Source organism: Caenorhabditis remanei, chromosome II (assembly GCF_010183535.1).
Source record: "Caenorhabditis remanei strain PX506 chromosome II, whole genome shotgun sequence".
Classification (NCBI taxonomy): Eukaryota; Metazoa; Nematoda; class Chromadorea; order Rhabditida; family Rhabditidae; genus Caenorhabditis; species Caenorhabditis remanei.
Window position 1 is genome coordinate 751,071 of NC_071329.1, and position 12,865 is coordinate 763,935.

General features: G+C 35.7%; 4 protein-coding genes across 4 annotated transcripts; 1 reads left to right on the plus strand and 3 right to left on the minus strand.

Moving 5' to 3' along the window:
- Positions 1 to 245: 245 nt before the first annotated feature.
- GCK72_003770 (uncharacterized protein) lies at positions 246 to 1,785 on the minus strand (the record flags this gene model as incomplete). The annotated part of the gene is made up of 5 exons (XM_053724227.1): positions 246 to 606; positions 658 to 935; positions 996 to 1,275; positions 1,434 to 1,634; positions 1,679 to 1,785. 5 exons carry the CDS (start codon positions 1,783 to 1,785, stop codon positions 246 to 248), a joined length of 1,227 nt encoding a protein of 408 aa, XP_053588421.1.
- A 1,520-nt stretch (positions 1,786 to 3,305) lies between these two features.
- Positions 3,306 to 5,560, plus strand: GCK72_003771 (uncharacterized protein; the record flags this gene model as incomplete). Its single annotated transcript, XM_003099132.2, has 5 exons — positions 3,306 to 3,406; positions 3,460 to 3,660; positions 3,755 to 4,040; positions 4,479 to 4,756; positions 5,245 to 5,560. 5 exons carry the CDS (start codon positions 3,306 to 3,308, stop codon positions 5,558 to 5,560), a joined length of 1,182 nt encoding a protein of 393 aa, XP_003099180.2.
- Positions 5,561 to 9,287: 3,727 nt separating this feature from the next.
- On the minus strand, positions 9,288 to 10,794 carry GCK72_003772 (uncharacterized protein; the record flags this gene model as incomplete). Its single annotated transcript, XM_003099141.2, has 5 exons — positions 9,288 to 9,585; positions 9,631 to 9,905; positions 9,952 to 10,246; positions 10,418 to 10,603; positions 10,655 to 10,794. 5 exons carry the CDS (start codon positions 10,792 to 10,794, stop codon positions 9,288 to 9,290), a joined length of 1,194 nt encoding a protein of 397 aa, XP_003099189.2.
- A 391-nt stretch (positions 10,795 to 11,185) lies between these two features.
- On the minus strand, positions 11,186 to 12,432 carry GCK72_003773 (uncharacterized protein; the record flags this gene model as incomplete). Its single annotated transcript, XM_053724228.1, has 3 exons — positions 11,186 to 11,486; positions 11,532 to 11,806; positions 12,211 to 12,432. 3 exons carry the CDS (start codon positions 12,430 to 12,432, stop codon positions 11,186 to 11,188), a joined length of 798 nt encoding a protein of 265 aa, XP_053588422.1.
- Between the last annotated feature and the right edge of the window lie 433 nt (positions 12,433 to 12,865).

Consider the following 12,865-nt stretch of genomic DNA (forward strand, 5'->3'; position numbering starts at 1 on the left):
CGTGGAAGCAAAGGGTGTCTCCTTGGTGCATAATTCAAGATCCTGCAGCATATGGTACAAAAAAGCGATCCCAAGTGTTAGGCTAGAGAACTTTAAAAAATATTTATTATATTAATAAAAAGGTGGATATGTCTCAATTAATAATAATGAGAGCAAAACGAAAGAGGAAATCGATTTGACTGGAAAATTAGAGAGGAACCAGAAAATCAAACATTTTAGACAATGAGACTATGAACACCTCCGTATCAGGCCAGCATTCTACTTGATGCATCAACGCCGCGTAGAACAGGCCATCCGTTTTTATATTCCACTCCTTTAAATTGAAGTTGATTGTTTGTCTCATCTATCTTTTTTATGAGTTCCTGTTTCTCTAAAGAATCCTCTTTCACTATCTTCAATTTCGAATACAAAACTCTTCTCTGTTTCAGCAACTGTAGAACTATAAATTCAGGAGTATATGGTTCATCAAAGTGCATCAATGAATCATCATTACGATCCAGTTGTTTGGGACGCTCATGAATTGACCAGGTACTCATGTCTATACGCGAATCTGTCCAAACTATACTCATTATTTGCCGACTTCGAGTATCAGGTGAATTGACTGAGCTGAAACTAACTAATTTGTTAATTTGAACAGGTTTTTAAACTCTAACTTACATTAGTCTGCGCCATGTTCCAAACCGATACCCTTTCAATACAGTAATCCCACGAAACAAAACATCGAGAGGAGTTGATGGTCCTTTTTCAATATCTATGCTTATAAATTTGAATAATTCATATTCCGAATTCATCCAGTGATGAAGAAATGTGTTGATGTCAGGGATGGTTAAATTGTTCATTCCGAGTGTAATCATAAAAGTGTTCTTAATCGAAAGAAGATTTTCCAGACGGATCCAACGAGCATCGCAATAATGGACATCAGTGAACTTGAACAGCTGGAATGATGAATGAAGGTTTGTGGTCCGTCAGACAACAATAAACAATTAAAAACTAACATTTGGATGATAATAATCTTCTGGGATTACACCCCTAATTATATGCAAATCTTGATCTTCTCTCTCAAATTCCAACACTTCATCCAACTGTTCCTTCTTAAAATGTCCCCCAACCAAAAACAAAACTGTAAAGTTTCGGAATTCTGGAATTTCCAGAATTTCCTTGATATTTTCAGTGGGCGAGTTTATCATCAATCTGTACGGGCCACATTGGAACAATTTATAAATTCTAGTGAACAGTTGACGTGTATTTTCGAGGGTGGTCGCTGTTTCGGAGAGCCTGAATTCTGATTTCAATTTTCATAGTTAGCAACTTTTTTATAGCTTCTGCCTGCTGATTTTTGAAATTTGAAATTTATTAGATCGGAGTCTTTTTTAAATTTATATTAAAAGTTGTCAACAAAAACATGACTGTTTAACCGTTTCCATAAAACTAACCAAGGTTTTAAATCGTCCTTTGTCAATTTTGGTGCACTGGGATGATTGAAAGCCTTGGAACAACAGAAAAGTGTCACTGCTGGGAAATCCAAACCAATATATGAGTGTTCCCTGTTGAAAACAGCCATAGTCCGTCTAATTTGAATATAGCAGACTTTTACAATGGATTCCATATATTTCGAAGTAATTGCAATTTTTACTCTGGAATAAAGAATGCGATCAGAATAAAACAAAAAAAGGCTCACATTTCATCAATCTCCATGATTTTAATCACATGTTTCAATGCGACAAACGGTAGTTTTCTCAATGGGAAAGTGCTGAACATCGGCTGTATAGCTAGAATCGTTTCCATATTATAAAGGGAGCAAAATCAATAAGTGGCAGAGGGAGAAGGGGAACGGGATGGCAACGGGAGACGTGTGGTCCCTCTCTCTCTCTCTCCTCCTTTTTTCTACTACTCGAGAAACAAAGGGTGTCTCCTTGGTGCATAATTAAAAGACCCTAGACAACGGCGTCCAGAAAAATGACATGTTTGCCCACTGCAGTGTTCATTACTGTCGAAGTTATTCTATTTCAGTATTCAGATCAGCTGGTAGGAATCAAAAAAATGGACCCAAAAGTTAGGCTAGAGAACTTAAAAACATTATTTATTGGATTAATAGTAAGGTGGAAATGCTTCAATGAATAAAAATATGGGCAAAAGAAAAAATAAATCAATTAAATTGGTATTGCATTACTCAAATTTTGAAAAAATCAAGTTAGACCCAACCAGAGCATCTTGGAAGTTTCTTGGCAAAATGTTGGATGGTGAAGAAGATGAACCGTTAACTACGAAATTCCAAATATTGGAGATGTTAGAACAGAGAAAAGCTTTTAAAAGGGGAGCTGACGACAGTGGAAGAGAATGGCCAGAGAAGAAACGAAATCTCAAAAGAGATTAAAAAAATAACGGTGGAGCTCGATGAGCGAGGAGTAAGAAATGAACGTGGAACTCTTGTTTTTGGATAAACTCTTTTTGGATCCGTCTGGAACATCTGGTAAAAATCGCGTGTTGACATGAGTACCTGGACTAGTCATAAACGTCCCAAACAACTGAATCTTAATGATGATTCACTGATGCATATTGATGAACCGTTTGCTCCAAAATTTTTAGTTCTACAATTGCTGAAACAGAAAAGAGTTTTAAAATCGAAACTGAAGAAAGTGGGAGAGGGTTCTCAAGAAAAAGAGGAACTCACTGAAAAGATTGACGAGATAAACTGCCAACTGAAATTTGTGGAATATGAAAACGGATGGCCTGTTCTCAGATAGTCTTACTGTATAAAATGTTTGATTTTCTTATTCTTCTCCAATTATCCAGCGTTCCTTCTCTTGCTCCTATTATTATTTACTGCAACATATCCATTTTATTATTTATTTAATAAATAATGTTTCAAGTTCTCTAGCATAACACTTTAGTCATCTTTTTTGTTTTTGACCCGCTGATCTGAATACTCAAAAAGAAACAGACTAACTTCGACTGTAATGCACTTTAGTAGGCAAAACATGACATTTTAAGTCTGTTGCCAACTAATATTGTAGAGTGTTCTGTAGATGCATGTGTTCTGTAGATGATCAATACAACAATTTCTCGCATTAAATATTAATTATGATACCCTGACCTGTTTCTTATATTTGTATTTGCCAATGACGCCCTCTCTCAGTATGTTGAAACAGATATAAGACGGAGATAGAGAATGTCCGCAGATAAAATCGTCATTCCCATTTCATATTTCTACATATTGATATCTCCCTCCAGAAACGTTCTTTGCTATGGAAACATTCCCTATGAGAAGACTACCACTTGTAAAATTAGATTTTGCTTCCTTTATAATGGAAGAGATTCTAGCCATCCAACCCAGCACCTTCCCGTTGAGAAAACTACCGTTTGTCGCATTGAAACACGTGATTAAAGTCATGGAGATTGATGAAATGTTAGTTTTTTTCTCTTTTTAAAAAATATTTAAAGTGTTTTTTTTCATTCCAGATTGAAAACAGCAGTTACTTCAAAATATATGGAATGCGTTGTAAAATCATCATGTATTCGAGTTGAGAAAGCAGTTCTTTATTTTGATGATATGCGTGCCGCGATATTCTTAAAAAATCCAAATTTGACGGTGCTTTGTATTGCGTTTATTTCCGAATCATACGAGGAGGCAACTGTGGCAAAACAAGATTTGAAGCCTTGGTGAGTTGGTTAAAACAAATAATTTGAGTGTATATTTTTTTCATTAAAAAGTTTGGTTTTTCTTTACTAACAGCTGAAATTTTTTGATACTTAGGCTATCCGAAACATCGACAGTCCTCGAAACAACACTTCAATTATTCCTCCGAATTCGCAATTTATTCCAATGCGGATCGTTCGATCTTCAAATATCGTTGACAAAAAAAAATTCAAAGATGCAAGAAATAATGGAAATCCCTGATTTTCGAAACTATGAAAGATTGTCTTTGTCTGGTCGAAAGTTCGAGAAGGACGAGTTTGATTATGTGATGGAGTTTGGAAGAGAAGACCAAAAATTGAGGATAATCAAAGGACAAATTCCAGAGGACTATTATCATCCGAATGTAAGTTTTACAATTGTAAACAGTTTGATAGCAGCACGATGCACAAAATACTAGCTCGCGAAAAACGACAATGATTTTCAAAAGAATTCGCGGGCTGAAACGTACGTGCGGCAGGAAATTGTGGGCGGAGCTTGTGGCGCGGATGAAATTCCTGCTGATTCTTTAACGAACGACATTGAATTTTAAGATATACTCGTGTTTTAATTGATTAAACATGAAAAATATTCAAATATACAGCAAAAACCGTTGAAAATGTTGACTAAAACAAGAATTTATATTGAACTCCAAAAAGTCAAAGTATTCATGCTTTGCTTTTAAGTGCTCTTTCATAGTAACAATTTGACTTTTTTGTTGAGAGTTACGGTAGGCAATTTTTTGTTTTTTTTTTCTGTTTGCGTATTCTACGTTCAGGGTACTGTACAACTGACTTAATTCCAGCTCTTCAAGTATACCGACGTCCATTATTGCGATTCGCGGTGGATTCGCCTTGAACATCTTCTTTCAATCAAAGATAATGGTATAATTAGACTGGAAAACAGCAAATTAACTCAACCTGAAATCAACACATTTCTGAGACATTGGGTGAATTCGGAGCATGATATGTTCAGACAGATGGAAATTGTCATAGAGAAAGGAGATCGAATCCATTTTAGTGTTATGTTTCGTGGTTTGGTTGCTTTGTTGGGACAGCGATTTGAGAGTGACTACGTTTTAATGTAAGTTAGCTGTAAGCGAAAGTTTCAGTAACTACAGTACCGGTCAAAAGGTTATCAACTTTGGTCGTTTTCAGTTTAAAATGTTCAAATTTGAGAGTGTGTCATGGTAAAACTGATTCTTCCATCAAGTAGATTTTTAACGAATCATACAGATTAAAAGTAGATCTTCATTTTTGTAGTTGACAACTTTTTTGAACGAGCACTCTATAGCAAGTTACATATTGACAAAGTCATTTCTCATTCAAATTGACCAATTTCAGTGTAAAATAGTGCGATTTTCGAGCGGTCCGTCAAAATGAACATAACTCTCTAGAAAGTGGCCGTACAAAAAGTTGTCAACTACAAAAATGGAGTTCTACCTCTGTTCAGTAAGATCCATAAATGATTGTACTTTGTGGGACTATCATTGATACCGTAACACCCTCTGAAAACGATCAAAGTCCGTATACTTTTGCACGACACTGTAGGTATTTATCGTCAAATTTCAGCGCAGTCAAATCTCCGGAAACCCGAAAACAACAGATACTGAGCATGAATTTCGAGGATAACTCCATCTTTATGTTCACATGGGCAATTAATGAACGAGTCGTAGAAGTTATAGGAAGCGATGATGAGCCGTATGCTCCTGAATCTGAAATTCTGAGAATGTTAGAACGGAAAAAAGGACTGAAAATGGAATTGAAGAAAGATCCGAAAAAGTTGGAGATTCGAAAAGAGATTGATGAAATTGAGAAGGAGCTATGCAGGAGGGGAATGACATTTCTAAATGGGTGGCCTACATTTTTTAAAGCTGATATAGTATAGATTATTTCAATTTTTGAGATTATTGTTATTAACATATTGTTAAAGCGAGAGATGCAAGAAGCATTTATGAAAAAAAAAACAATAAAGCATTTGATTAATTTTTTGAATTCCTAACTCCTAATAGTAAATTGGAAAGATTTTTCAAAAAACATACACGTGGCACGATACTCGTTTTTCTCGTGGCAACCTTAGTCTACAAATATCAGTCAGTTTTCAGAAAAATAGTCATTTCCAAGTATTGAATCAAGATAATCTTCAAATTTCAAACAAAAAGAAAAAAAGAGTCTGCCAATTGCTGATCTGAAGAGAAAAGCCACCCCGGGAGAAGTCGATTGTTACCGAGACAGTTTTAATTCAAAGAGTTCCGAGAGTAAGCAAAAACAGATTGATGACAATAAAGAGGTGTGCAAGGAATGTGAGTTATAGAGAATGCGCTCTTGTTTTTACATCCATAGGTTTCAGGGGCTGGAACTGATTCTTACAGCGATAAAGATTCGTTCGGATATGGAGTTTGTTGTGACATTTTTGATCTTTGTGGCGGAATGTCGGTGAGTGAATACTGTTTTACGATAGATTGCAACTAATACAGTACCGGTCAAAACCTGCCTTTTTCATTTTAAAACGTCCCAACGTGTGTGTCATGGTAAAACGAACTGCCCCCCTAAATAACTTTTTTCTGGATCGAACAGACCAAAAGTAGAGCTTTATTTTTGTAGTTGACAACTTTTTTTGTACGGAGAAGAAAGTTGCGTCTCGACAAATCATTTCTCCTTGAAATCAACCATTTTAGTGTAAAATTGAAAGAGATCTTAAGAGACAATCTCTGACTGGCTCGAGCATAGGCCTACAGGCCATGTTACACATGTACCAAGTTGATCCGTTTTGGCTGATATTTTGATATGTTAGTACCCTAGGAATTCTAAGAATTTTATACCATACCAGATTAGGCTCCGCCCCTTTTGACCTACCGAAACGATCGATTGAAGTTGAAAAATGAAAATGTTTATTTCGAAAGATAGGATCAAAATTCTTTCAGAAATGAATTGCCAGCCTCATTTTGTGCATTTTATAAAATAAACTATTTTTTCTAGCTCTTTTGCGTCATATAGAAAAAATCCCTTTTTTGAAAAAATTGTCAATTTTTTCATGTTTTTTGGATTTTTCGGCAGGTCGAAGTACTGTGGTCCGAAGCAAATTTGTGATGATTGAATACGTATTTGTGTTGGCTTTCTGAAAATATAAAGACTTTCCCCAGATTCCACTGTCAGGCCGAGTTATGATCAAAAAAGTGACGAAATTTGATGCACTTCAACGTACCCCCCTCCATGGTAAAAAATGGCTGTGTGATAAAAATCAAAAATATTTTAGATTCGAGTTATTCAGAGCTAAAATGACACTCACACAACTTTTCAGACAATTCTGGCCATGTTTCAGCGAGTTACAGACACCTCCTCCATTTTTTCGAGTCAAAAGGTTTGAGCTCTCGTAGCTTTCCAGATCATGACTCAAAATTTATGAAACTTTGAGAAAACACTGGAATATACTTCGAAAACACAAATAATTAGCTGAAAATCAATTTCCGTCGTTTTGTTAAACTTTCGTTTCATTTCATAACTGATAGCTTCATGGGTCAACGATAGTGAGATATTTTGGCGCATGAAAAACCAGAATTTTTTTTTATATTTGATTTTCAGCTAATTATTTGTGTTTTCGAAGTATATTCCAGTGTTTTCTCAAAGTTTCATAAATTTTGAGTCATGATCTGGAAAGCTACGAGAGCTCAAACCTTTTGACTCGAAAAAATGGAGGAGGTGTCTGTAACTCGCTGAAACATGGCCAGAATTGTCTGAAAAGTTGTGTGAGTATCATTTTAGCTCTGAATAACTCGAATCTAAAATATTTTTGATTTTTATCACACAGCCATTTTTTACCATGGAGGGGGGGTACGTTGAAGTGCATCAAATTTCGTCACTTTTTTTATCATAACTCGGCCTGACAGTGGAATCTGGGGAAAGTCTTTATATTTTCAGAAAGCCAACACAAATACGTATTCAATCATCACAAATTTGCTTCGGACCACAGTACTTCGACCTGCCGAAAAATCCAAAAAACATGAAAAAATTGACAATTTTTTCAAAAAAGGGATTTTTTCTATATGACGCAGGAGAGCTAGAAAAAATAGTTTATTTTATAAAATGCACAAAATGAGGCTGGCAATTCATTTCTGAAAGAATTTTGATCCTATCTTTCGAAATAAACATTTTCATTTTTCAACTTCAATCGATCGTTTCGGTAGGTCAAAAGGGGCGGAGCCTAATCTGGTATGGTATAAAATTTTTAGAATTTTTTGGGTACTAACATATTGAAAAATCAACCAAAACGGATCAACTTGGTACATGTGTAACATGGCCTGGTGGCTTGAGCGAGACATTGTCTCTTAAAATGACCATAACTCTCCAGATAGTGTCCGCACAGAAAAGTTGTCAACTACAAAAATAGAGTTCTACTCTTGGTCTGTTTGATCCCAAAAAAGTTATTTTGTGGGACAGTTAGTTTTACTATGACACTCTCTCAAAGTTGGACATTTGCAAAGGCAAAATATGATATACTTTTGGCTGGTACTGTAGTTTTGCAATGAGCCCTGACTCCTTCAGATTTTCAGGGCTGGGTCATCTTCTTGATAATTCTTATAATTCTTCTTTGTTTGGCCGGTGCAGCTGCTGCATTCTACTTCTTCTACTACAAAAGAAAAATGGGTGGGAGTGACCAAGAGGAAATTGAGTCCGCTGACACAGTCAACTCTAAACATGATATTTCAGTTGATAGTTATTAATAATATTAGTGGAATAAATAAAATTAACGGTTTTTTTCATTCGTGACATAGTTTTGTACTGTTTTGTATGTCTTATGCAGTATTATTCATATATACAATTGTTGTTTAATAAATTCAATTTATGGACAAAATGTTATTCAATTTCAATAAAATTGCGAAAAAACAAAAAAAGATAATTTTGAACACAATTCAAAACTCGAAAAGTGTCAGCATTCAAAACAAATGGTAGTTCCTTAAAGGTATGTTAAGATAGTTTCATATTAAAAGAAAATACTCAATTTGATTCAAAACCCGTTAATAGTGAGCACTTCTTATGGCTAATGGAAATTAGAACAAATAACGCGAAAGTGGAAGCAAACTGATGAACTTTGATATGGCTGAATTCGAAATTCTAATCCATTGCAGATCTGAGCAGGGGTTTGAACCAATCTGATGAATTCTTCAAATACAAAAGTAAACATGCAATAGCAAATGCATTATAACAGCAAAACATCAGAAAAAAGAAAAGGTACAAGTTATTAAATATCATACTTGTCAACGGGCCGACACGAACCGGATCGTAACTCGCGTCAAAATGAATATTACGAGCTCAAAAATATACCAAAATGTAGATCTCGACGAGTTCTATCTCCGTGGCCGACTACGGGCCGGATGGCTATTCGCTAATGTGCCACGGGCCGGGAAAAAATGCCAAAAACTCGAAAATGGCCAAAAAAGCCATTCTAGCCCGGCTCGCGGCATATTAACGAATAGACATCCGGCCCGTAGTAGGTCACGGACATAGAACTGGCCGAGATCTACATTTTGGTATATTTTTCAGCTCATAATATTCAGTTTGAAGCGAGTTACGAGCCGGTCCGTATCGGCCCGTTTCGGCCCGGTTGACAAGTATGATTAAATAGTGGCTCTTCCATCTCGATAAACCACTCCCAACTCATGAATCCTTCTTTTCAATTTCTGAATTCGATTGCTCAAATCTCTCCATTTAGTTGCATCTCTTGATTCTTCAAATTTCTTTTCCAATGTTTTCTTCCTCTTCAACAGTTTCATGATGACATAAACCTTTTTGACCTCTTTCTTGGTATTTCCATATTTCACTACCTCAGAAGGTTTCCATGCAGATAGTGTCACAGAATCTATATTATGATGAATAAATAACAGCTTGTAGATTCGTGAAGAGGACATGGCAAGTCTGGAAACGCACCGAAGTCGAATGAGAATAATTTTAGAAACATACGTGAAATATCCAATGTTGGGAGAGTCGGCATGACGCTCCAACACAACCAAATTGTTGAATAGTCCTTCCAACTGAATAGTTTCCATCGCTCTAATCTGCATCCATTTGAACATATCGTCTGCCGAACTAATAAAACGGGCAATGAAGTGTCTCACATTAATAGAAGTAAGTGTAGTCCTTCCCAATGACACATTTTCTACACCTCTGATTTGAAACATGTCACTCAAAGTGACCCATCGTGCATCACCGTAATCAGTGGTTCCAAATTTGAAAGCCTAGAATAGAGAACTTAGATTCAAAAAACAACTACCCGAAACTCACATTCTTATGCTTGAAATCCAATGGCATGTCAGAGTTGAAAATTTGAAACTCTTTACGACGATCCGCCATATTCAAAAAGAAGTTGACGATCTCTGAATTGAATTCAATTCCATACAATGTGATTTTGTTCCAAACTGTTTTGAACGTGTTGTTTGAGAATATCTTTTTGAGAAATACCAAACTTGGATTTGGTTTGGTGAAATGAATTCTGAGACCGGTGATATTGATAACATGGGAAAGCCTGATGATAGCTAGAGATGTGTTTTGAATTGACGTCCTTTTTTTGTATTGTAACCTGAAACAAGATAAAAAAAACCTATACAATGCCGAGCATACGAACGCGTTGCAATTGCATCGGGTTCAGAGGTAATCCCTAAAACGTTACAAAAAACAATCATCATTTAGATACGATCAGTATAGGGGTTGAAATAACATATCTGGATTTTATTCATTTTCAGCGACTTACCAGTAATTTCCTCTTTCTCCTTTGCTCTTATACCCGAAGCTGTTACACCATACTTTAAAAGATGGGTCTTCACGCAGTGTTATAAACGAATCGCTTTCATGGAAAACTATTTCAGGGTAATAATATCGTTTTTTGATCAGCCTCACTTCCATTTTCATCCGTTTCGAAGTAAGACTCAATGCGAATCTAAACCACGTGATTAATTATACTAATTGAGGTACAAAAGTTGAAATTTACCGTTCAGCTGGGTCCATTAGTTTTATTATCAACATTCTAACAATAATTGGTAGTTTTTTAAACTTGAATTCTTTTCTTATCAAGAATTTCGGATCGTACAGAATCTGATGGCAATACTTCAAAGCAAGTGTGCTAAGCATAATGAAATACTGAAAAATAGGTAAGAGCAAATCAATAAATGAGAGAGACGTGGAAGGGTTGCTGAGTGTCTGTGTAATGAAAGGTCTCTCGTAATGAGGCAATACCATCTGTCTCCACGTCACCGAGGAAAAAAGGACTTAGGCAAACACGCAGATAACGTCTGCCACGTAACCATTCAGAGGCTATGCCTGACTAGGGAAGGGTACCCCGAGACACAGTGGAGTTATTAGATTCGGAAAGTGTCAACATTCAAAACGAGTGATAGTTCCTTAAAGGCATGTTAAGATAGTTTCATTTTGGAAGAAAATACTCAATTTGATTCAAAACATTTCAAAAATGAACATTCTTCAAATAAAGAAATAAAAAACATGCAATAACAAATACAAGTTATTAAATAGTAGCTCTTCCATCTCGATAAACCACTCCCAACTCATGAATCTTTCTTTCCAATTTCTGGATTTGGTCCCTGTATCCTCTCCGCTTTGCTACATCTCTTGTCTCCTCCAACCCCTTTTCCAATGTTTTCTCCTTCTCCAACAGTTCCATGATCTCATAAACGTTTTTGAATTTTTCCTCGATATTTCCATATCTGTCAGCATTATCATAAGGTTTCCATGCAGACAGTTCCACAGCACCTAAACTATGCTGAATAAACAAGAGCTTGTAGGCTCGCGAAGTGGACTTGGCAAGTCTGGAATTGTCCGGAAGTTAAATGAGATTAATTTTTTAAACTTACGTGAAGTATCCAATGTTAGGAGGATTCTCGTTAACCTCCAACACAACCAATTCGTTGAATAGTCCTTCCAACTGAATAATTTCCATCGCTGTGATTGTCATCCATTTGAACATATCATCTGGACAATTAATCCAACGGGAAATGAAGTGTCTCACATGATTCGAAGTGAGTCTAGTCCTGTACAATGACACATTTTCAACACCTCTGATTTTTAGAATGTCACTTATAGTGACCCATCGTGCATCAAAGTAACAAATTGTTCCAAATTTGAAAGCCTGGAATATATGTACAGTACCGTGCAAGAAGATACAAACTTTGGACTTATTTAGTTGAAAATGCCCAACTTTGAAAGAGTGTTACGGTTTTAATGATTGTCACACAAAGTAAATTTCTAATGGATCATACAGAACAAAGATAGAGCTTCATTTTTGTAGTTGACAACTTTTTTGTACGGACACTCTCTAGAGAGTTATGGTCACTTTAAAAAGACAACTCAAAAATCACTGTATTTCACTGAAATCGGACTATTTTTGGAGAGAAATTACTTTGCCAAAACGTAACTCTCTAGAGAAAATGCTGTCAACAACAAAAATAAAGATCCACTCTTGGTCTGTGTGGTTTATCTATAAATTATTTTGTGGGACAATCAGTAATACTCAAACAACTATCATAAACTCACATTCTCATGTTTGAAATCCAGTGGCATGTCACAATCGTAAATATTAAACTCTTTACGAAGATCCGCCATATTCAAAAAGAAGTTGACAATCTCTGAGTTCAATACAATTTCATGCAATGTGATTTTGAGCCAAGATGATTTGAAAGTGTCATTGGAGAATATCTTTTTGAGACGTATCAAACTTGGAGTCACTTTGGTGAACAAAATTTCGAGACCGTCCATTTTAAAAACATCGGACATTTTTTTGATAGCTAGAGCTGTGTTTTCAATTAGTGTCCCTTTATTGTAATGTAGCCTGAAACGATATGTCTGGTTTTACACTTTTGAAACAATCAAACATTTTTCAGCAACTTACCGGTGATATCCTCCTTCTTCCCTCCTATATCCTCGCGAGTAACAGCATATTTGAAAACCTATGACTCCCCGCAGTTGTATATACGAAGCTCTATTGCGAAAAAATATTTGAGGATAATAATATTGTTTTTTCATTAATTTCATTTCGGTTTCCATTCGTTTCGAAGTGAGATTCAATGCGAATCTTAACCACGTAATTTGTTATACTAATTAAGTCAGTAATATTCAAATTTACCTTTCAGCTGGATCCATTAATTGCATTATCAACATTCTAACAATAATTGGTAGTTTTTTAAACTTG